Genomic DNA, 22,712 nt, shown 5'->3' with positions numbered 1-22,712 from the left:
TCAACGGCTGCAGGTATTGATGAAGATGCCTACGGTATATAATTCGTGCATGGTGGCCTCACAATTGGATCTTCAATGTGGAGCTCCGTCGTCAATGTCATCAAAAGCCGATAGCGACAGAAATTCGGGAGCAAAAGTGGAGGTGGGTCGGCCACACTCTACGCAGGGGCGGAAACAAAATCTGCAAGCGTTAGACTGGAACCCAGTAGGAAATCGCAGCAGAGGCAGACCCAGAGGCTCATGGCGGCGCAGCCTCAACAACGAAATCTTGCGAGCCGACAGAAATTTGACCTGACCACAGGTCAAAGCGATGGCTGGCCATCGCCCAGGAAAGAAATCTTTCAATTCTGCCCTCTGCGCCACCGTGGGTGCCCAGGACTGAAAGTCAGTATTTTTTTCAAATCTGTATACCACTTGGGACACGACATCTGTGCTGTCGGAAATTCTCATTCATGAGCTATTGTGTGAAGGTCAATTGCCCCTGAAACTTCACTTAAATTCCTTGAAACCTTCCGCAACCCTCTGATATCCATCCTTGAAACCCTTGAAATTCCCCTGTAGCCCTAAACTAGCTGTTTACAGGAGGCATTTTACCTAATGGCATAAAGTTAAATGACCTGAATTAGACCTGATAACATGAACTTCTACAGTTCCCTCATATTTGATTGTTCTGTCAACCCTCTGAGAAATGTACAAAAATAAAAGATAAGTCTGAAACTTTTTCGTAAACGACTTAGAATGGACTACGACCATTTCAGAATTTCAGTGCAGAGTGGAGAATGAGTTCTACTAATAATGGGACGCCAATCTTCAGCTCTTACCCGTTGGACAGGGTTGGTATTTTCGTCGGCTCCCGATGGCCATTCGCTAGACGTTAGAAATTTACTATCTAAAAGCTGGGACCCAACTTCTTTGAATATTTAAAAACAAATACGAATAGCGAATTTAATTCGACATATTTTTTGCATCGGGTAATCACGTATGGAGATTTTGGTAGAGTCATACATAAGAGGGAGAAAGAGAAAGAGAGAAGAAGAGAACACCGGATTAGGGGGAAAGTTAGGTTAGTAGGTGTGTAGACTTTCTCTGAGTGCGGGTCAGAATTCCCTCTTTTGGTAGGGTGAATTCGTATTAGTAGTGAGCAGGCGGTGCTTGACAAAAAGTGGGCGGGTGTAAGTGTTTTTATTTTTCTTTTAGTTTCATTAGTGTACCTATTATGTGAACAAGTATTGCAATCTGTTGTAGACGAACACTAACCTTTCGGCGCGAGGTGAAAATTGAATAGCATTGACGGATCGATGTCGCCTGGTGTGCTGAGTAACGATGACGTACCTGGTAACTGTGATGTTTGCATTCCGTCTCCGTTGCCAGAACTATTTCCGCCTCCCCCACCTCCTCCTCCTCCTACTCCGGTTGATCCCGTACCGCTTCCCCCCATACCGCCACCACTACCAACTAGATTCCCTGTGATACCGCCCATGCCGGGACTGAGTACGGACCCGTTGCTACCCGGTCCCATCCCGGCACTGTTCGTACTGCCAACACTGCTGTTGACTCCGCCCATCCCCGTCATGACACCACCACCACTGCCGACGCCTCCGCCTCCGCCTCCGCCACCACCACCGGCCATGCCGGATCCTGTACCGGCGGTTCCGACTCCAACTCCTCCTCCTCCTCCTCCCATGGGCGACATTCCGATCGGGCTTTGCGGTGTTCGCAGGCCGCCCGTTCCGCCAACACCGCCACTTGCCGCGTTCTGTGCCCTACCCGAGACCACTGCCCTCAACTCCTGCCGGACGTGCTCCGATGTGCCCAGCCCACCTCCTCCGTTGTTGCCACCTGCAAGGAAGAACAAACGTCCGGATTTCGCTACACTGATCTTCAATCTGCGGTCTCTATCGGGTCGGGTATGGTCGGGGGTCTCTCTTTCTCGCGCGGGTGCGAGAGAAAAAGACTGTTTGGTTACAGCGGGGGGATTATTTACAGCGGGTAGTAGTGGATCGGTTAGACAATAGTCACGCTCGCTTAGACAGTGCTTTTTGATGGTTTAGTGGGGGTAAGATGGACGGGGTGCTCTCAATTTGCGGGGTGACGTCACCAAATCCGGGTAAGTGAATTGATAATGTATGTACAAAGGTTGCATGACGTGACGATGCATAGTTGTTAGATGGCTTTGTGTTTCTTAATTTAGTTTTTGGGAACGACCAAATAATGAGAGTTTGCTCAAAATCCAATGCAATTTTCCGACATGAAGGGTCACAAGTACACACAACGACAGCAACGGACAACAGACAATTACACAGCACAAGTAGAACGTTCAGTTCGCTTGGAATCGGTATGGTGATGTGGAAGCGGGAGTGATGAAACAAGTATAGGGATGACCAAGTAATCATTAACATTAGTACTGGGCTTTTATTCAGCATTTCTTCTTCTTTACTAGGAGCAGGACAAATGCCTGGGGGTAGAATGTCCATTTGAATCCCTTTTCCCAGAGTAAAAAAACCTCTTCTTCTTTTCAAAAATCCATAGCGCATAAGTGATAAGTCATTGTAATTCATTAAAAAATAAATAAAAATAATATTGGAGAAAATGATTGATTTGATTACGTAACATATACAGTTTTTTTTGTTTTACGAAACCCTTCTCAATTTTTTACGAAATTTTATTTTACGTATCTCATTTTTTACATGTTGTTCGAAAAATTTCTTCTAATAATACCCAGCGACCATATGGGAAGTATTTCTCTAAAAACCTTTTTGAGATTTCTTCATTTTTTCTTTTTCAATGTTTGAACAACAATTACTACTGGAAATTCGCCAGAAAACTCCACGAATCTCTGCTATCGGGATTGAGCTGATTTTTTTTCAAGAAAGCATTTACGCATTTTTCCATGAATTGCTTCCCAGATTTTCTACAGAATGCTTACGCGATTTCCTATAGGTATTTTTCCGATGATTTCAAATTTGCTTCATTTCATGAACAATCATTTTAAGATATTATGTATGAAAAAAAGAACAAGCACTGGAAGATATTATTGAACATTTCTAGAAGAGATCCTTAAAAATTCTAGTAAATATTCTTTAAGAAATTGTCGGCAGAATCCTCGAGGTAGTTTGTATTGGCATCGTTGAAGGTATTCTTGGAGAAAACCTCAGAGAACTTGGCAGAATGAATCCCCAGAGTGATTTTCTGGAAAATTGCTGGTGGGATCATTGGAAAAACTTCTGGAGGAGTCGACAAAGAAATTCATGAGGAAACTCCAGGTTAACTTCGAAAGAAAATCACTCGAAGGTGCTTTTTTCTTATCCAAATTAGTAGTTTAAAATATATAAAAAAAGTAGGAATCTCAGGAGAAATATTGGAGACATTTCTGAAGGCAGTTTAAGATAAATTCGTAGAGGAAGTCCAAGCGAATTCAATAGCCCACTGAGAAACTTCAAGACCAAACCTCTCAGGAGTTCGTATCGAAATTTCTATAGATATACTTTTGGAATTTCAGGAGGAATGCACCTTTACTAGTTCCAGGAACAATATTCCTGAAGAATCCATGGATGAGTTTCTGCAGGAGCATCCATGGGTATGGATGAATTCTTTGGATAAAGCTTCTGGGCCATCGTGGAAAGTGCTTCTGAAAGAATCCTTGGAGAATTCCTTGGAGAAACACGTTTTGTAGAAGTTATTGGAAGAAATTCTAGCGGAGATATATCAAATGGAACCCATGAGAGAATTTTAGAAAGACTGCTCGGAATAATTTCTGTAGGAATCCTCAGGAGAGTCTCTAGAGTAACCATTCAAATATATCCAAGAAGTAATGAATACATCCTCGGAATAACTCTCGGTGAAAAATTTGGTGGTAATATCGTAGGATTTTCAAAGGAATCCCCTAAATAATAATTTGGAAAATGTACCAAGAAGTCTTCAGAGAAAATTCTGGAAAAAATCCGTAGATAGCAACTATAATATAATCCTTAAAAGAAACCTCGACGGAATGTCAGGAAGGATCCTTAGAAGTATCCTCTGAGGAATTTCCACTAAGATATCTTCAAATGAATTCTGAACAATATTTGGTAGATTTTTTTGCAAAATATATTCTGAAAAATATCTTCAAGATATTTTGAAAGAGCCCTCGGAAGAATTTTTGAAGGAATCTATAAAAGAATCCTTGGATGAAATTCTGGAAGAATCCTTGGATATATTTGAGCAGTCGTTGGAAAATTGCTGAAATAATCTTCGAAGAAACTTATTCGAGTTCCACAGGCAATTCTTTCATGAACCCCAATGGTAATTCCTACATGAACTCATTTTAGATTTAGTGTGAGCATTTCTCATCAAAGATTTCTACATTGTTTCATTGTGGTATTATTCTAGCAGTTTCTTCGGGGAATTATCCAGAAGTTTTTCTACACATTTCTCCAGGGAGTTTCTCGATGTTTTTTTTTTTGAAAGTATCTCCAAAGTTTGTTACAAGACTTCTTTTGAGAAGTTCTTCAGACGTCCATCCGGGAGCTTCTTCAAGAGTTATTTTGGTTACTCCGCCAGGAGTTATTCTGGGATTTTTTTCTGAAAAGTTCTTTTGGAAAATTCTTGTCATCATCAAAGAATTCTAGAAAATCTCATAGGAGTTTCTTGGGAATTTCTTCAGAATTTTTTCCGAAAATGTTTTTCAATCAGGAAAATGTAGAATTTGCGCTAGGTTGAAAAACACAATAATAAAAAATAATTAAATCAGTAGTTACTCTGGGTACATATTTATCAAAAAAATCTTTTGGAAATTTCTCGTCATCATCCGAACTTTTATCAAGTATTTTACTAGAAAATCCGACAGGATGTTCTTGTTGAATTTCTTAAGAATTTCCTTTAAAAATGTTTTTTAAAGCAAATCTGACCAGGGATCATTCCAGATATTCCACTGTTAATTACTCTTGAGAGTTGCACTCGTTTGCATACTCCTTTGATAAATGGTTTCCGCAGTTTCTTTTGGAATTTTTTGGTGCGATTCCTTCGGCTTTTTCGTTTTAATTTTCTCACTAGCTTCGTTTGGAAAACTGTTTCGGCGTGTCTTTGGAAAATTGCTAATGCAAAATATTTTTAAAATTTCCTGAGATTTTTTTGCCAATTCAATATGGCGATATCTTTCCAAGAATTTTATCGGAACAAGACCGGGAATGTACTCATGAGTTTCTTGGAGAATATTTTCCTTTATTTTTCCCAGAAACTGCTTGAGAAGTTTCTCTGGAAATTACTGTGAGGGTTTCTTTCAGAAACCTCTTCTGTAGTTCTGGAGTTTATTCGAGAACTCGTCAAAATTCTTAAAATTTCTTTTTCTAAAAATCTGGCATTTCTTTCAATAGTTTGTCCGCAATTTTCTTCATTAGTTTCTCCGAGCATTCTTTCAAAAGTTTTGCAGAAAAATCCTCGATGAGATCATTACACAACTGGTACAAGAGCTCTTTAGGCGAATTTCCGATTTTTTCGAAAGACTTTTACTGGGATTTTCCTCAAGAATTTTTTTCCGGAAGTTCCTTTGATAATTCCTTCGTGAACTGCAAAAATTCCTTTATGACGTCCCATAGCAATTCCTTCGGGCCCATATAGCCGAGGCGGTAAACGCACGGGTATTCAGCATGACCATGCTGAGGGTGACGGGTTCGATTCCCGGTCGGTCCAGGATCTTTTCGTAAAGGAAATTTCCTTGACTTCCTTGGGCATAGAGTATCTTCGTGCCTGCCACACGATATACGCATGCAAAATGGTCATTGGCAGAGGAAGCTCTCAGTTAATAACTGTGGAAGTGCTCATAGAACACTAAGCTGAGAAGCAGGCTTTGTCCCAATGAGGACGTTACGCCAAAAAGAAGAAGAAGAAGAAGAAGCAATTCCTTCAGAAGTTCCTCCGAGAGTTTACAGGAAATTCTTTCTACAATGTCTGCATGAGCTCACAGGAATTTCTTTATTGTTCTATGCTCTCTATCCAAAATTACTTTGAAATTATTTTGCAAATCTCTTTGGCAACTTCAGTGTGGGGGTTTTCCAAGAATTCTATCGGGATTTTTTTCTAGAGTTTCTTCGAGAAGTGCCATAAACTGCTCAAGAAGTTTCTCTGGAAATTTCTTCAAAAGTTTCTCTCAGAAACCTCTTCTATAACTCCTATAGAAATTCCTTAAGGAGCTCCTTCTGGAATTCCTTGGGAAGATTACACTTTTGAAATTCCTTTAAGTTCTAAGTTCCATTAAGTTTAATAGTTTATACTTAGGTTCTTTCAAGAGTTCCTCCGATATTTAATTTAAGAGTTCGTCCATAAATTTGTTCATAAGTTTCTTCGAGAATGAATTCTTTTAAAAGTTTTGTTTTTTGAAAATATCTTTGGATCTCCTTGAGCTAGAACTGATTTAAAGTAATTTGGGAGCATTTCAGATTTTTTTTGAAGGTTTTTACCGAGAATTCCTTCGAAAGTTCCTCCGAAAACTAGTCAAGTTTCATCGAATATTCCATCAGAAATATTTCAGGGAAACCTCCAGATATTTCACTGGCAATTCTTCTTAGGAATTGCACCAAAAGTTCTCTCAATTTTGAAAATTCATACTGTTATTTGTTTGGGAATTCCTTTATTTTTTCCGTTATTCCTCTGGGCTTTTCTCTACGATTTCTGTGGCATCGATAATCCATCGATGTTAGCTTTGGAAATTTCTCAAGCAACTCATTCGGCACTTACTTAGAGAATTGATTAATCAATTCATATGGAAATTACTCTTGCAGTTCCTCCTGCATTTTTTTTAAGAATTGATTAAACGAGTTTTTTTAAGAATCACAATGGGAAACATTTTGGGAATTTCATTGACAACTTCAGTGTGCTGTTTTCCTAGAATTCTATCGAGACAAGACCGGGAATTTATTCTTAAGTACCATCGAAAATATCTTCAATAGATTGTCGTAAATTGCTTAAGAAGTTTCTCTGGAAATAACTTCAAAAGTTATTCTCAGAAACCCCTTCTGGAGTTTCTATGGGACTTTCTCAAAGAGCCCCTCTTAGAATTCCTTCGTGAATTGCTTTGATGAAAATTTCTCAAAAATTTACTGAAAATCCTGAATTCCTCCTGGCGTTTGTCCGTTGAATTCGTGCGCAAATTTCTCCATAAGTTTCTCTGAGACTACTGTAAAGATTTTTATTTCGATAAATTCTCAAGGAAGTCCCTAAGGAACTACTTCTACAGCTCGTTGCGAGTTTTTCAGATTTTTTTCAAGGTTTCGGGTCATATGGCCGAACGCCAGTTGGCCGAATGCCGATTGGCCGAACGTCATTTGGCCGAAAGGGTCATTTGGCCGAATGCCATTTGGCCGAACGCCGTTTGGCCGAAAAATGAATAATGTACTCAAGTGACCATATCACTGTTCCCAGCCTCAGTATAACTTGAAAGAACAGAGTCAAAGCAGGAAGCCTTTTGATCACGATTCGACCAAACGGCATTCGGCCAAATGAGCCTTTCGGCCAGATGGCATTCGGCCAAATGGCGTTCGGCCAAACGGCGTTCGGCCAAACGGCATTCAGCCAAATGGCTATTACTGGGAATTTCTTCGAGAGTTCGAACTCAGGATCCTCCTGAGATATTCTAATGAGTATTTCTTCAGCAGCTTCTCTGTGATTTTCTCAAGATTTCCTTCGGAAGTTTGCTTGAGAATTCTCTCGTGAAGTACTAAGACTGACGTTTCAGAGCAATTTCTGCAAGAGTTCCTCCATGATTTTGTAGGAAATTCTTGCGAATATGTTTTCATGAGCTACCACAAGTTATTATATTATTCAATTGATATGTAACATATTATTCCGCTCAAATTCATTCATAATATTTGTTTTAAAACTCTGAGCAAGTATTCAAGAAGAAATGTTAAAATAATTCTTACAGAAATATTTCAATAATTTTACAGGTATTAGAGTTTCTTCCTTTCCATGAGCACAACCTGCAAATCATGTGAAATATTCCTCCAGCAAATCCATGGAATATTTATTCTGGAATATAGAAGAAGTTTGATGAATACTTTCAAAGATATCCATGAATTTGAAACAAGTCAGGATTTATTTTTTTGATTTTTTCTGGATACATTTACCAAATCTTGTAATTCCTTGTTCGAGATATTTTTGCACTTCATTGATTCTTGCAAATAGATACATTTTTTCCAGATTTCATCCAGAAATAGAATTTTTCAACAGTCGCGAAAAATTAATCTCGAAAGCTTTCACAAAATTCCTTAATTTTATAGGAGAAACTTCGAAAGGAATGCCAGGTAAATCTCTTGAAGAAATTCTACAAAAATCTTGGAGGAATTCTGGATGGAATCACACGCGATTTTTTTTTTGAGAAATTTATGATGAAATTCTACAAGAATTCTTGGAGGATATCCAGGAGTAATTCATGCAGGAACTTCTGTAAATACTCTGAATGAACTGCTTGAAGAATGCTTGTAAAATAAACTTTCAGAAGAATGACCAGAAGGTCTTACTTAATAATTCTCAGAAACACTTTCGGTAGAACTTCAAGGAAAAATTCCTTAGGAATCTTTTGGAAGAATTCCCAAAGCAAATAAAGAAAAAAACTCCAGGAGAAATTCAAAAAAAAACGGGTGAAATTTGTAAAGACACTTTAGATAGATTTCCCGGAGGAACTTTCGGAAGAATAGCCATAGTAGAATTCCAAATATAACTTTTGAAAGAATTACCGCTATAATTTAGCGGAAATCTTACGGAAGCATTTGATAGCATTTCCTTTTGAAGATTCTCCGATCTGGAAAAATTTCTACAGAAAATTTTAAATCAATTTTGAAAATACTTTTGGAATGATTGCTGAGAAAGTTTCCGAGAGGATTGTCATAGAAACAGAGGAAGTATCGGAAGAATACCTTGCATTTCTGGAGGATTTCTCGGCGGAACTTCTTGTAAATTTCCGGAAAACTTCTGGAAAAAATCCAAGAATAACTTCGTAAAGTTACTTTCCGAAAGATTTCCAGAATAATTATCAGAGAAACTTCCAGAAAAAAAAATCCGGAGAAATTTCCGAAATAGCTTCCGGAAGAATATTCACTTGACTTTCATAAAGAATTCCCAATCAAATTCCTAGAGAAATTTTCATTTCTGGAAGAATTTCCAGTAAAACTGTTTCAGGGTTCACTGTAACTCCTAGAAAAGTTTCAGTAAAATTTGTAGAACAACCACCAGTAGAACTCCAGAGGGATTTCCAGAGGAATTCCCAGTGATATTCTCGAAATAATTTCCAGTGAAACTTCAAGAGAAAATGGCAGTGGAACTCCTAGAGAAATTCTCCTAGCAAAATTCCCATTCCGAATTGGGAATTAGAAATCTTGAACATCTGGTCAATTTTTGGATGAATTCCAGGAAGAATTCCGTCATCATATTTTAGAAAAAAATTACGGCAGAATTTTCGGAAGAATTCTAGGAGTTGCTTCCATGAATTACTTTTCCGGAAGCATTTCAGAAAATTTCTCATGTAACTTTTGCAGATTCTTCGGAGGATCTGCCGGAAGAATTTATGCAGGAAATTTACGAAAGTACTTTCAGAATGAGTGGCACAATTATTCTATGTGGAGGATAACATGCCTGGAGCCTGCCTTCTCATACCCGGAGGAATTCTTGAAAGATCGCTCGGAGAAACCTTTTGTAAATTTCCGGAGAAACTCCTGGAAGAATTTCATGAGAAGAAGTAAAAAAAATCATGGAAGAACTTCCGGAAGAATTCCAAAAATAACTTCCTGGACTTACTTCCAGAAGGATTTCCTGAAAAATTACCGGAGGAATTACCGAAAAGGTTTCCGAAAAAACTTCCGCAAGAATTTCCATTTAACTTTTGGGAAGAAATTCCTTGAGAAATTATAGTTTGAACTTCTGGGAGAAATTCCAGAGAAACAGTTTCAGGAATGTTCAGTGATACTAATTTACTTTTCGGAAACCTTCCTAGTGATATTCCTACAACAATTTTCAGTGAAACTTCAAGGCAAAGTGGCAGCGGAACTCTTGAAGAAATTCTGAGTGGATCTCCTAGCGAAACACCCGGTCCAAATTGAGAAATGGCCATTACTTATCTTGCACGAGAAACTCATGGAAAAATTCTGTGAGATAGTTAGGATAGGTTTTACGGTAGAACTTCCGGAATAAGAGCTACTTCTGGATGGATTTACAGAGTTTATTTGAGAACAATTCTGGAGGAAATTACCAGAAAAAAAAAACGAATAAATTTCCGAAAGAGTCTCCGAAGAAACTTCTTGAACAATTCCCAGTGGTACTGTTTCAGGACTGATCAGTTCAACTCCTACAAGCATTTCTAGTAGAACTCCCAGTAATTTTTTATATTTGTTATCTTATTATCATGATTTCTAACTCAAAGCTAGTTCATCTTGAGACCCACGCTTGACTTCCTTTCCGAAGGTAGAACCCACATTTTGTGAGTATGCCAGGAGTGAAACCAACTCACCAGGTTACTCCAGTAAAATTTTGAGTGAAACTGCTAGTACCAACTCCTGGAGGAATTGTAGGAAGACTTCCCAGTGATATTCCTAGAAGAACTTTCCAGTGGAACAGTGGAACTACAAGATAACGTTCTAGTGGAACTCCTAGAGAAATTCTCAGTGAAAATCCTTCCCACTCAAATTCCTATGGAAATTGCCATTGGATATCTTGAGAGATCTTCTACAAAGCTTATGGATGAATCCTTAGTGAAACATCTGAATTAATCCTAGTTCAACCTGGCTGCAACATGGAATTCCTTACGAAACTTTCAGTGAAATCCTTGAAGGCTTCTGAAGAGGAATCCCTTAAAGAGTTCTTCTACAAATTTCCTACTTTCTCTGGAAATTTTCCATTTATTTTATGTTTTTTTTGCGAAATCATTTCATGAGAACGCTAGTCATGAATCTTTATACACTCGGAAATGCTAGTTTCCTCCGATTATATGATGGTATTATTGTCAATAGCTTTATCTCTTATACCTATATGTTCATCAAATCAATGTTACATTCTGATCGTCAGTACTTGAACTCTACACGGGAGAGTATAAAATAAACGTAGTCTTCAGAAATAATACCAAATGCCAATGTTCAATGATTACTTGGAGTTATGGGAGACGCTCGATATGTGTTCAAGAGAATGGCGGTTGGCGCTAAGGTGTATGTATGGATCGAACATTGAAATGTGTGCGTGCGGGAGGACGACGTGGATAGGTGTTTGTATATGTATGAGAGTGGAGTATGTATGGAGTGGTTTCGGGTTTTGTTTGGGGTGGGGTTGCCGCTTACCAGCTTGACTGCGATTGAAGTAATCGCCTGGTGAGCCTGCCGCCGAGTGCTGCTGAGGCTGCTGCATTGCGGCATTGTTGTACATCATCCCATAGCCACTAGTGTCCGGACCGGGTCCATGTCCTCCGTACGAGGGACGTGGCGATCCTGTAGGAAACAGCTCAGTTTTAGAGACGTGTGTTTTTGGTCTTCGGACACAAATGGACTCCCGCGTCGTGTGACTTAAAGAGTGCGCCCGTATGATTGCCCATTCTGGGAGAGACGACTGATCGCGCGCAGACAGAGCAGTTCAAATTTTTGGAAGGTCGGAAAAGAGTGTGTTTGTGTGTTTTGGCCAATTTTGATTTCATTCAAGACGCGGTTCAACTACGGTTCTAGCAGATTAATTCATTCTCGTGAAGCGTGATCGGAAGCATTCGCGTGTTAGGCTGATTCGAGCAGATTCGAAGCTAGGACACTCACCTGGTAGATGCTGGGTTGCCTGAGGAGGAACGCTGCCCTGTCGTTGGAGCCTCATCTGTTGGCTGGCAAAGACAGGGTTTCCGAAGTTGGGTCCTCCGCCGGCGTTGGGTTGGGAAGGACTTGGTGGTCCTGGGAACCCGCTACCATCCACCGTGTTGCCGTACGAACCCTGCCGGGGTGTTCCCGGTGAGTTGAGCGACCGTTGTCGCGCTACGAATTGTCGGCTAGCTGCGGCTCCAGGATTGAACCCGGGCACCGTCTAAAACCGGGATTGGGAAATTAGTGTTGTTCTAGGTCAGTGGAGGTTTCGAGGACTCACCGATAGTTGAGCATTGAGCATGGGGTTTTGCTGTTGAATGGAGAGGCGGGCGTTCTGCTGCCACTGCTGTTGCTGCTGTTGGAGGGCAGCTGCGTTGGCCTGTGGCGGCAGCTGTTGAGAAGTGTTGAACGGAGGTTGTCGAGGTGAGAGCTGCTGGCTACCGGGGTTACCTTGCTGGAACCCAGCGGCGACCAGTTGTTGTTGCTGTTGAGGGGACATCCGATGGCCGGGGTTGTTGTTGAAGGGGTTGCCTTGGAATCCTGCTGAGTTGGACGGGGTTTGGTGTTTGACGGGGAAATTCGGGCGGGTTGAACAATAGTTGAACATACCTGTCTGCTGAGGACTGAGTTGCGTTCGCTGATTTGGGCTCAGCTGTTGTTGCATCAGTTGGCTAGGCGAGAATCCGGGACTAAGCTGCGAGTCTGGTACAACGCTGTTGGCCCGAGTTAGCGAAACGTTTGGCGCAACGGTATTGTTCAGTAACGATTCGATATTCTGCATACCTGGAGTTAATCCCACTGAAAATTAGTAATGAAGGGTGTTCAAATTAAGGCAGTTGGAAACGGGGACGATCTACGATCAAATATGAACCAATCGGAAGGTGTTACTTACGGTTAAGATCGGCGTTAGCTGTAGCATTCACCGGTACAACCATTTGTTGTTGTTTCTGCTGTTGGAGCAACCGCTGTCGCTGCTGTTCCTGAAGTATTCGCTCTCGCTGCTGCTGTTGATGGGACAACTTTTGCATAGCTATAGCACTTGGACTTGGAGCGCCATTACCGAGTTGGCCTACGCTTGGTCCTCCTGGCCCAGACATGCGCATCCGTGGTTGGTAGACAGGAGGCGGCGTGAAGTTGGGATTTGGGGTTGTTGGGGTGCCCGGAGTTTGCTGTGACATTTGACTGGCCGGTGAACCAACGGAGCCCATTCCATGCATTGGGTATGCTGGAGGACTTCCGCTGTACTGCATGGGAGAGGTGACGTTCTCGATTTCTCGCATCAGCGATTTCTGAATCGCATTGATGGCCAGCTTTTCTTGGATGTCCTGCTGGCTCGCTTGGGATGGAGCAGTGGATGTCGATGACTCGATGGAACCTAGGAAACTATTGAGTTCGCTATCGGCAAAGCTGACGTCCGGTGCAATGTCGATAACGTGGTTAAGTATTTCGTTCAGCTCCGGGTCCCACTCGGGCGTGGGATGGCTCGTGGTGGAAGTGGCCGACGATGGCGTTGCGAACGGACCACTGCCGACGGAGCCGATGCCCGAGTCTTGGATTGCCGAAACAAAGGTCTGCTGTCGTTGAGCGGCGATCAGCTGCTGCTGAAGCAGGGCTTGTTGTTGCTGCTGGTGGCTGAGGTAGATATCGGATGAAGTAGGTGGCTGTTGCGATGGTGAAGGCATAGCTGATTTGCGCATCTGCTGCTGTTGCTGCATTCGCAGATGTTGTACATGCTTCAGATTATTGTTACTAGTGGTAAGGTTGTTGTTGTTCAGGGTTTGGTTTGGGGCTGTCGAGCTCGTAACGCTACCCATCTGGCGTGACACGTTCGAGGTGGGTATGTCGGGGATGATACGGAGCGGCAACGAGTGCCCTGGCAGCATCTGTGTCGGGGCTTTGGCCGGGTTGGCCAACAGCGAGGCTAGCATTTTGTTCTTCTCACGCAACTTGGACGGTTTATCATCGGGTCGTTTCGCAGCGGCTCCCTCGTCCGGTTCGTTCGAAGGCCGCTTCCGATCGTTACCCTGCACGCGCAGCATCTGGATCAGTTCGTCGTGGTTTAGCGGGGCCGGGTGTTCCTTGGGTTCATCCTGAAAGGCAGAGACGGTTGATTAGTTCTAAGAGGAATTCTTTGCCGCACGAGGTGCGTCCATACTTTGACCTTCTGCAGCTGCCTAAGAAGTTCACTCGGCCGATTCCGCGTCTCTGCATCGTCGTCGTCGCTCTTATCATTTAGCAGCTACGGATGAGAAAGGAAGTTCATGGTTAATCCGGGAGGTTCAACGGTCAGTTTCGTCGCTCAGTCAGTTAAATGAAGCAAGGTCGGTAATAAAAGAGGGTTTTCAAAAAACAAAAATTAACAAACCAGTGCTGTCTCAAAAGATTCAAAAATGACGTTGAGAAAGAAGTTAAAACTATTGCTATAATTCTAATAGTAAGTAAAGATTCAGATTTATGAGGAAATGAGGACAGAGCTTCAGGAGGAAAACCGAAAAAAGTGAAATGCGAATGAGAAAATATAGATATTAGAAGGAGATAGAGCGACAGCCTACCTGCAATAGCATATTATTGCTACCAGACTTGTGGTCGGTGCCTGGCCGGGTGCCCCCTAAGCCAGCACTGACACCAACACCACCTCCACCACCACCACCGCCACCAACAGCGCCACCTTGCGACTGATGGGCTCTAACTGACTGAGGTAAACGTTGTGAAAGAGTTGTGGTACTTAATTTATTTCCATTACTATCCTTATCTTCTTCGGAATTTAGCAAGCCCTACAAGTATACGAAAACGGTGGATCGGAATGTGGTGGATATTTGGATGGTGAATTTGGGAGTGTTTTGTACGTCAAATGATTATTATTGGAAGTGCCAAACGTGAGGATGAGACTATTAACGGTTTACGAGCTAAGAGCAATGCAGAAGAAGAGTCGGGATAGAATAAAAGTGGTTTTGTTAGCTACGGGTCGGTCGGGATTCCTTGAGTTATCGCTATATTGACATTGGATGATGAAAGGTGGAAGTTGTACAATGAAGAACACCTTAATGACACTGGACGCCGAACACCAAACAGGGTAACTCCAATTTAGGGTTTTAAGTGACCCGTGACGAGGGATGAATTATCTCGGTGGTGAAGAAGACGCTCGATCGTTAATTGAAGTTCTGGGCACCTGGGCTCTCAGTAATTTGTCATTTAGCGCGGTAATGCAGGCTTGGAAATTCCGTAATGAAGCTAAATACCCCGAAAATGAAGAGCAGTAATGTTAGCTAGTCGGACCCCAGCCAATCGTCCCAGAAATCTGGGAAGGGGGAGCTTGAAAAGGCCGGCCCGTTCCTAATCGAAGGGAGCAGAGGGTTGTGACCATGTGTAGGTCCTCAGGTTTGGGCGGGTCAGAGCTAGGACGCCCCTGTATCATAATGGACAGGTAGAAAAAGAAGTAGAAAACGGAATATGAGCTTAACCACATTGAGCCAAGGGAGACAGGTGTGCAGATGCCAAGTGAAAATTGTGTGTCGAGCTTGTCTCAAGAAGAATGAGTCTAAGTACTCGGAAGTCTTGAAGGCGGCGATTTAGACAACTGGTAAATACCCAGTCCACGAGCAGGCGTCTACATCGCACGAGGGCTTCGTGATCGCCAAGACCAATGCTGAGTTGGAAGGCGGAACCCGTTTCACGAAACAGTGGGGCCAGAGCTTGCTACATGCGCTACATGCGATGTGGTTAATGCCGGAATTAAACGTACCAAGTACCTGGCTTGTCCACATGAACATTCTGCTCGTTTGATTTGCACTACCAGATCACCCTACAGTCTCTATATACACAGTCTATATCGGAGCCTATTGAACATTTCGAGAGAGCTTGAATATGAGGGAGTTTTGTATTCGTAAAGATAATAAAGAAAACACAAAGTCTATCGAAAGTCTGTATTTGTAGTGATTGTAGATCACCCGGGTTTCATATGTTTCTTATGTGTTTTCAGTACTTGATCTTCAAAGATTGAGCTAAAGGATCCCGACCGACATCGTTGCCAAATGGTTAGTTCCCCCCATTTCCCAGTCCCCATACCTTTCAACCAGACTGAACCCCTTACCTTCAAAATCCGATTCGGATTCCGGTGGTCATGGTCCATATCCATCCCGGACGAGGACGAGGCATTGGAGTGAGGTCGTTTGGTTGTCAGTAGATTTCGCAATCGCTCTGAGTCGTGTGAGGCCATCTGTTGCTGGTGCTGCTGCTGTTGTTGGTGCTGCTGCTGCTGTTGCTGAAGTTGCTGCTGCTGTTGTTGGATCTGTTCCTGAACCTTCTCCTTGTCGTCAAACTGACACTGGAAGCCTCCGAACAGACCGGCGTTGTTGTTGGTCATACTGTTGTTGTTATTGTTATTGTTAACCTGCTGATTGGTGTTGTTGTTCGAGGGAGACGGTTGACCTCCGGCACTGCTGGCGTGGTACGGAGTCAGAGGCGAGGGACACATGGGAGCCGCAGCTGGGCTGTACGCCGTTACCGAAGGAGGCCGCGGAGTACTGACGGGCGTAACACTAGTTCGCGAGTCGGGCCTCGAGTCCCAGGCGACCCCAACCGACTCCATGTCGTAAGTGGAATGTGGAAATTCGAACTCAAACTCCGACGGGAAGAAACCTGAACCGTCCGATGACTGATGGCATATGAGGGACGAACTCAGGTTACTACTTCTGGGTGAAACTACCGATCCCAACGCTCCCTGAAGGCCACTGGGTCCTCCGACACCGGCGCTGTTCCCGCTTCCGTTCAGTATACTGGACATCAACGGGCCACCCATGTTGCTGACTCCTTGGGTGATCTGCTGCATTTGACGGGCTGTACTACTGCCGCCAGCTCCGCTACTCGTACTAGGGATCGCCAGACTGGACGACGAAGACGAGGACGGGTTGTTCAGCCCACTCTCCACCATGGCCACCTCGTTGTCGTTCAGGATCGTGTGGATGGCCATTATAAAGTCCGGCTCGTTTGGTTTGTTGTTGCGGAATAATCTCGTCTGGGCCTTGACGTGCACGTACACGTCCGGACCTCCGAGGCGCAACCGGTACGACGACACCTGGGCCGCACCGTTCGCGTTCATCACATTCTGAAGGTGTTCGTTCAACCGAGGCCGATCCTGGAAGTGGCAGAGATCGTGGATTGACCGTACAGTCTCTTTGGTAAGAAATTCCGTGAATTGTTTCCTCAGCGTCGCCGCATCGAAGTCTGTGGATGATAAAGGGATAGTTAGTTGCATCAGTGACCTAGATATTGAAGGACCCAAATTACCTATGACGGTGCCAGTCATGTCCAGCTTGAGCGTCAGCTGCTCGTCCAGCGTCTGTGGCATAGTGTGGCTCTCTATGGCGGGGCCCTGATGATGTTCGTCCTCTGGTAGTGTGATTAGACAAAGCACTGACGACGACTCGGCGTCCGTATCATCCTTAACGGGAGCGGAGATGATGAGTAGGTCCTTGTACTTCTCCTGGCGTTGCTGTTTCTGTTCGATCGTATCGTTGGCGCTCTCCGGTGCCTTCAGAAGCCAGCGAATTTTCGTTCGGATCGTTCGCTTTGGTGGTTGTAGAAACTGTTGACGGAAAGAAAACAGAAGTTAGTTACGAGCTACGAACATCTACAGACCTTCTTACCTCATTTTGATCCCAGTTTAGCTCAAACGAATTCTTATTTAAAATAGGACTCAATTTTGAATGATCACCAGTATGCAGGTACGAATAGATGGACTGGCCGTGCAGCTCGGTACGGGTGTAGTGCAGCACGTCCAGCACGTTGTCGGTGGCACACTCGATGACGCCCTCCGAGTTGATCTCGAGCAGGACCCAGCCGACGTTAGAGATGTAGTACTTGACCGCCTCGAAATAGGCCGACTTTTCCGGCGAGTGTCCGTTGACGGACGGTTCCGGCAGTGGGGGCTCGGTTGAGGACACCTCACCCTGCTGAACCGGGTGCAGCTTGCAGGAGTCGCTGCAGTCGGGCGAACACTTGGAGCAGCGGTTCGACCCGGTCAGATCCCGGTTGCCCTGCTCCAATAAGCGACGAAACTGTAAACAAACCACAAGAAATCAGCCATTAGTATCTGTCCGGTATTGGCAAGAGCGCCTACTGACGAGAGGCTGCTAAGTGCTTTATCAACATCTCACACTTGTGTGTGCACTTTTCGGGGTTTATTCTTGGCCGCAAAAACAAAAATTACATAATCCTCTAATTTACGCGAGGTTGTCGAGTGCGGAGGAAGCCGCGTGATTACTGCAGGCAGGCAGGCGCATGGATGAGAGGAGGCGCCGGTCTGAAGAGAGGCATTATCAAGCCGCGCGCGGTCCTTGTGTACAACTCGTTTCTGGACCGCACTTGAGAAAGCCGGTGCATCCTCGCTCTCTAATGCTGCAATGTTGCACTCGACTCAACGGGGTACGTTGGATGGAGAGATGGAACGGTGTTGAGAGGGATGATAAGACTTCCCCAGCCGCGCGAAGAGAAGAGTGCGAACTGAGGATTAATATGTTTGCAGTTGTTGCAGCAACAGGCAGAGACCGGTGAAGAACGTGAAGAGGCATGGCATGGAGCATGATATTCCGTATTATTTATAATCCGTTTGCGTTTTCGTTAGCCGGTCTTGGGTATTACATCAGCGAGTGTTTGGAGTGGAGGATGTACGGCGGTAGGCGTATGTCTTCTGTTGTGCCATGGAAGTGGACTGGACACGCGATGACTGCCGTTACAGGGGATGGAGCTGATTGAAATTGTGTTTACCGACCGAAGACGTGATAGAATCGCGTGGATCGCATAAAAGCGGAATTGTGTTTTCGTGCCTGCGCTCACTGTCAACAAAAAGTTATTTCTGAGGCATACAAATTTCAGGTGATACGGGCAAATTAAAGTTTTTTTTTGATTGATTAATGAGCTGTTGATTGTAGGTAGAATGAAACATTTATCAGCACTCCTAAGAAATCAGGCAGTATTAGGCACAGCCACTTTGAGTTAGCAAATTTGATAACTGAGCTGGGTTAGAGATTCTGATTAAAAATCTGAACAGCACTTGGTAATAGTGTTCAGTTTAGATTCAATTAGGGCACTCAGTAGTTCGCCATTGGCTGAATTGCTTCCTGTTCTATTTATGAATTATCCACAAAGTTAAGCCTCATAAAAGTAAACATGCTTGAAATTCCGGGCATGAATAACTGGGAATGGAAGTGTTGAACGAGATATTTTTCAATCATAGGAAAACAATATTAGGTGCTTTATTCATATTTCTAAGCATGTTTGTTTAGGTTTCAGAAGGATAAAGTGGTCTAGTAACTACTGTTTCTGGTTCGTATATTTAGAAGGTCCTGGGTTCAATCCCGCGCCCATCCCTTTCCTTTTTCGGGAATTTTAGACCCCTTCCTTTTTCGTTCAGGCTCTTTCGTATACCTTATACACGAAGTGTCACACTTTCTAAAACCCCCACTCCCATTAATAATGGACGTTTTATATGGACGACCCCTTACATGAATGAGATGAATTTTTGCAACACTCTTCCAAGAGTTTCAGGAGGATTTCAAATTAGTTTCAGGGAATGCTCAGAAGGGGTTCAAGCTGTCTCAGGATTTCTGATTAATTAGACATACATCCCCTGGAGCGCCCTCGAAACGACCTAAAACCCCCGGGAACACTCCCAGAATGCTCAAAAATACCTCTGGGACCCTTTGATTCCATTTCAAACACCCGTGCAACAACCTTGAAGTCCCTTGAAAACCCTTGGAACGTTCCTGAAGCCCTCTAGAACACTCCGTGAACATCCCTAGAAAGCCCCTAAAACTTCTTGAAATGCATGGTTTCAGGGGGTTGGAGAGGTGGGGCGGTGTGCTATGAGTGTTCCAGGGATGTTCCAGGTCATTCCAGGAAACTTTAGGAGCGTTCCAGGGGGTTACATGGGGTTTCCTGGGCATTCCAGCAGTGTTACAAGGGGTTAATAGAGGTCTATAGCTGTTCCATGAGTATTCAAGGAGTTTGAGGGTTGTTCAGATGGGTTCCACTGGGCTTCAGAGAGTTTCAAAGGCTTTCCCAAGGTGTTGAAGGGGGTTTCAGGAGCGTTTCAGGGGTTGTTCCAGGGTGCTTCAGGTGGTTTTTGTGGGCATTTCATAGGGTTTCAGGGGGTTGCAAGGGCATCCAAAGCAACCAAAAGTTTCGCTTCCCATGACAAAATACACTTTCAAGTTCCGCAAAGTTCAGATAAAGTTTCAAATGGAACTTTCTGGCTGCTTAAGAGGCTTACATTTAACCCTCAGGAACTTAGCGCAGAAGTTTCACCAACCCTCATTGTTAGCCTCTTAAACAGCTTCAAAGCCTTTATAAGATGCTACTCAGAAATTTTCCGGTGCTTTCAAATTTCTAGAAGTTTTTTTCAGTAGTTCGATGTTGTTATGGACAATTTAATTGTCAAGTAAAAACAACTTGATAAGCAAAATTTGACTGAACACAAATAGGAATTCATCAAATCAATGATGATTATGTTCATAGAAAAAGTGAGACCTTTCGGATTCGAACCGGTAGCCGCTGCATGAGAGCTCTACGCTCTACTACTGCACCACAATTACAATGCAGTAATCGTCGAGAGGAATCTGACTGGAATCAATTCTCTTTTAGCAGCTAGGCTTGCGCACTTGTAGAATAATGACGTTAACCTTGCATCGTCAAGTAAGCAGCGCAGCGGTACATCAACAGGTCATTAGGCAGAATCCGGTTTGAGTCTACATAGGAGAAGTGTCGTGCGTGTAAGAATTAAATTTCGGACTTCCAAGTTCAAAAGCTACTTAAAAATGAAACTGTTTAGCAGGCTAAAGAGCAATCTCTAACAAGCTGTTTTGCTCATAAACTACTCTCTTAACTGAACTTTTGGTTACTTTGAACTCTATGGGTTTTCATGAGCTTTCTTGTGGTTTGATTGGGTGTGCCAGAGGGTGTTAAGGGGCTTCATGGGAGTTCGATGCATTTCAGAAGTATTCCACGCGAATAACATTCCACAGAAAGTCCCAGGGGCGCTCCAGGGCGCTCCAGGGGTGTTCCAGGGGCTTCAGGGAGTTCCAGATAGTCATAGGGGCATTCCAGGGGTGTTATTAAAGGCTGCAGCTCAAGCGTGTTCCATGGGTTGTCAGGGAATTTCAGGGGGTCGCAGTAGCATTCCAGAAGTGCTTCAAGGGGGTTCCAGGAGTATTTCAGGAGCGTTCCATGGTGTTTCAGAGGCGTTGGAGGGGTGTTTCAGAGGATCTCAAGGAGTTTCGAATATGGCGTTTTAGGAAATATTCCTGATATCACCTGATATCCTGAATGGCCTCCAAACCCTTCTGATAATCTCGTGAAACTTTCTTGAAAGCACCCTAAATTACCCTTCAATTCCTTAGAAACCCCTCCGTAACCCTCTTGGAAGCCCCTGAAAAGTCTTGATGCACCTTGAAATTCCTCTGCAAGTTTGTCCGCATCGTGATGGTCCATACATGATCGGACTTAAATTAAATCAAAACGAACGTATGACTTTTTAAGTATATCTTAAGTATATACCAGAAAATCTGAAATATTGAACCCTTGAAAAAGGTCCCAAACGGATCGAAACGTTGGGAATAATAAAAAAACTAGCGTTTTTCATGCCCCTTAAGACAGCGAGAATAGTAATTCAACTTTTGAAACAAGTAGTTAGCATTTCGGTTTACCTAAAGAAGTAATGATTAAAAATCATGAAAATGAAAAAAAGTCTATTAGTTTTTCAAGAATTTTTTTTGGAGAAACAAAAATTCCACTAAAGCACTCATATAAACTTTTTCATAAATATTGTCTGTAGACTTCTTCAGTTTCTCCATGGAATGTCTTCATGAACTTTTTCAGATAGTCCACTAGAAATGCAGTCTGAATTCATATCAAGGAACTCCCTAAAACATTCTCTGTAAGGCCTCATTTTATAAATACAAAAACTTCACCTGAAAATCATCGAGATGCCTTTAAAGTTTTTTTTCTTCTCAAATCCACCAGAAACCTTAAAATCTCAGAACTCCAAACATAACTCGTTAATAAAGTAAATTGGGCTTCGAGAAGTGCTACTTCCTCCAATGTTTCGACCATATATTCATCTCGATTATCTTCCAAAAACGACTCCGGAAATTCTGCATAATGTGCTGATTCAATAATCAAGGAACCTTAAAAACGTAACACGGTATGACTGGGTATTTTGTGTTTAATTTAGATCATATTAGATTACTACGTAGTTTTTGCCCAGCAGTTTCTATCCCTCCTTCCCCGCGGTACTGGCCGGACTGCGAGAAACCTTATGGAAGACCGGGTAATCCCATCCCCGGTGAAAACTTTGGTAGTAGAATGCCCTGGCTTCTGCAAACCTGAACATCTGCTGCCCAGGGGCAGCGGCTAACAGCAGCGTCTGTTCCACATGTTAAGCTCAACTTTGCATCCTGGTCTTCTTGGGAAAGTTGGAAATTACTTAGCGCGTGATCGGTTGGTGGCCGTTTGATGTTAGACTGTGCAGGTTGATGATCAAGAAGCGATTCTTCAGCTTCAGAACAATCAACGTGCACACCCCTCTCACAGGAAGCACTATTGATGACAAGGACGCATTCCGCGCGCAGCTCAAACGCGAGTACGACCGCTGCCCAAGCCACGACGTCAAGATTATGATAGGATACCTAAACGCTTTGATAGACCAGGAGAAGGAGTTTAGACCGACGGTTCGAAAGCTCAGCGCCCTCCAGCTGACGAACGCAATGATGGTCAAACTGCGACCAAAACTGTCCGTAATCAACCATTTACGGCACAGACGGCCTTCTCGGTACAACCTAGGGTAAATGATGCAACCGTAAGACGCCTCAGCATCTCGCGCAGAATCTCAAGGGCAGCGTTGCAACCCGAGGGCGAGCTACA

General features: G+C 43.4%; 1 protein-coding gene across 5 annotated transcripts in view; it reads right to left on the bottom strand.

Moving 5' to 3' along the window:
* The window catches only part of LOC115258752 (neurogenic protein mastermind), a 564,992-nt gene that overhangs the window by 10,067 nt on the left and 532,213 nt on the right, over nucleotides 1-22,712 (bottom strand). Inside the window, exons 5-15 of one of the 5 annotated variants that reach the window (XM_062850837.1) lie at nucleotides 17,441-17,851; nucleotides 17,082-17,379; nucleotides 15,886-17,018; nucleotides 14,348-14,569; nucleotides 13,951-14,034; nucleotides 12,688-13,885; nucleotides 12,405-12,593; nucleotides 12,076-12,338; nucleotides 11,757-12,015; nucleotides 11,295-11,441; nucleotides 1,258-1,839 (exon numbers count right to left, since the gene is read on the bottom strand). In XM_062850837.1, the coding sequence (XP_062706821.1) occupies nucleotides 1,258-1,839; nucleotides 11,295-11,441; nucleotides 11,757-12,015; nucleotides 12,076-12,338; nucleotides 12,405-12,593; nucleotides 12,688-13,885; nucleotides 13,951-14,034; nucleotides 14,348-14,569; nucleotides 15,886-17,018; nucleotides 17,082-17,379; nucleotides 17,441-17,851 (4,786 nt within the window). The remainder of the gene's footprint in view (nucleotides 1-1,257; nucleotides 1,840-11,294; nucleotides 11,442-11,756; nucleotides 12,016-12,075; nucleotides 12,339-12,404; nucleotides 12,594-12,687; nucleotides 13,886-13,950; nucleotides 14,035-14,347; nucleotides 14,570-15,885; nucleotides 17,019-17,081; nucleotides 17,380-17,440; nucleotides 17,852-22,712) is intronic. The other 4 variants (XM_062850838.1, XM_062850839.1, XM_062850840.1 and 1 more) reach the window with 4 other exon arrangements.

The sequence above is a fragment of the Aedes albopictus genome, chromosome 2 (assembly GCF_035046485.1).
Source record: "Aedes albopictus strain Foshan chromosome 2, AalbF5, whole genome shotgun sequence".
NCBI lineage: Eukaryota > Metazoa > Arthropoda > Insecta > Diptera > Culicidae > Aedes > Aedes albopictus.
The sequence above is the reverse complement of the archived record's forward strand: the minus strand, read 5'-3'. Positions and strand labels throughout refer to the sequence as shown.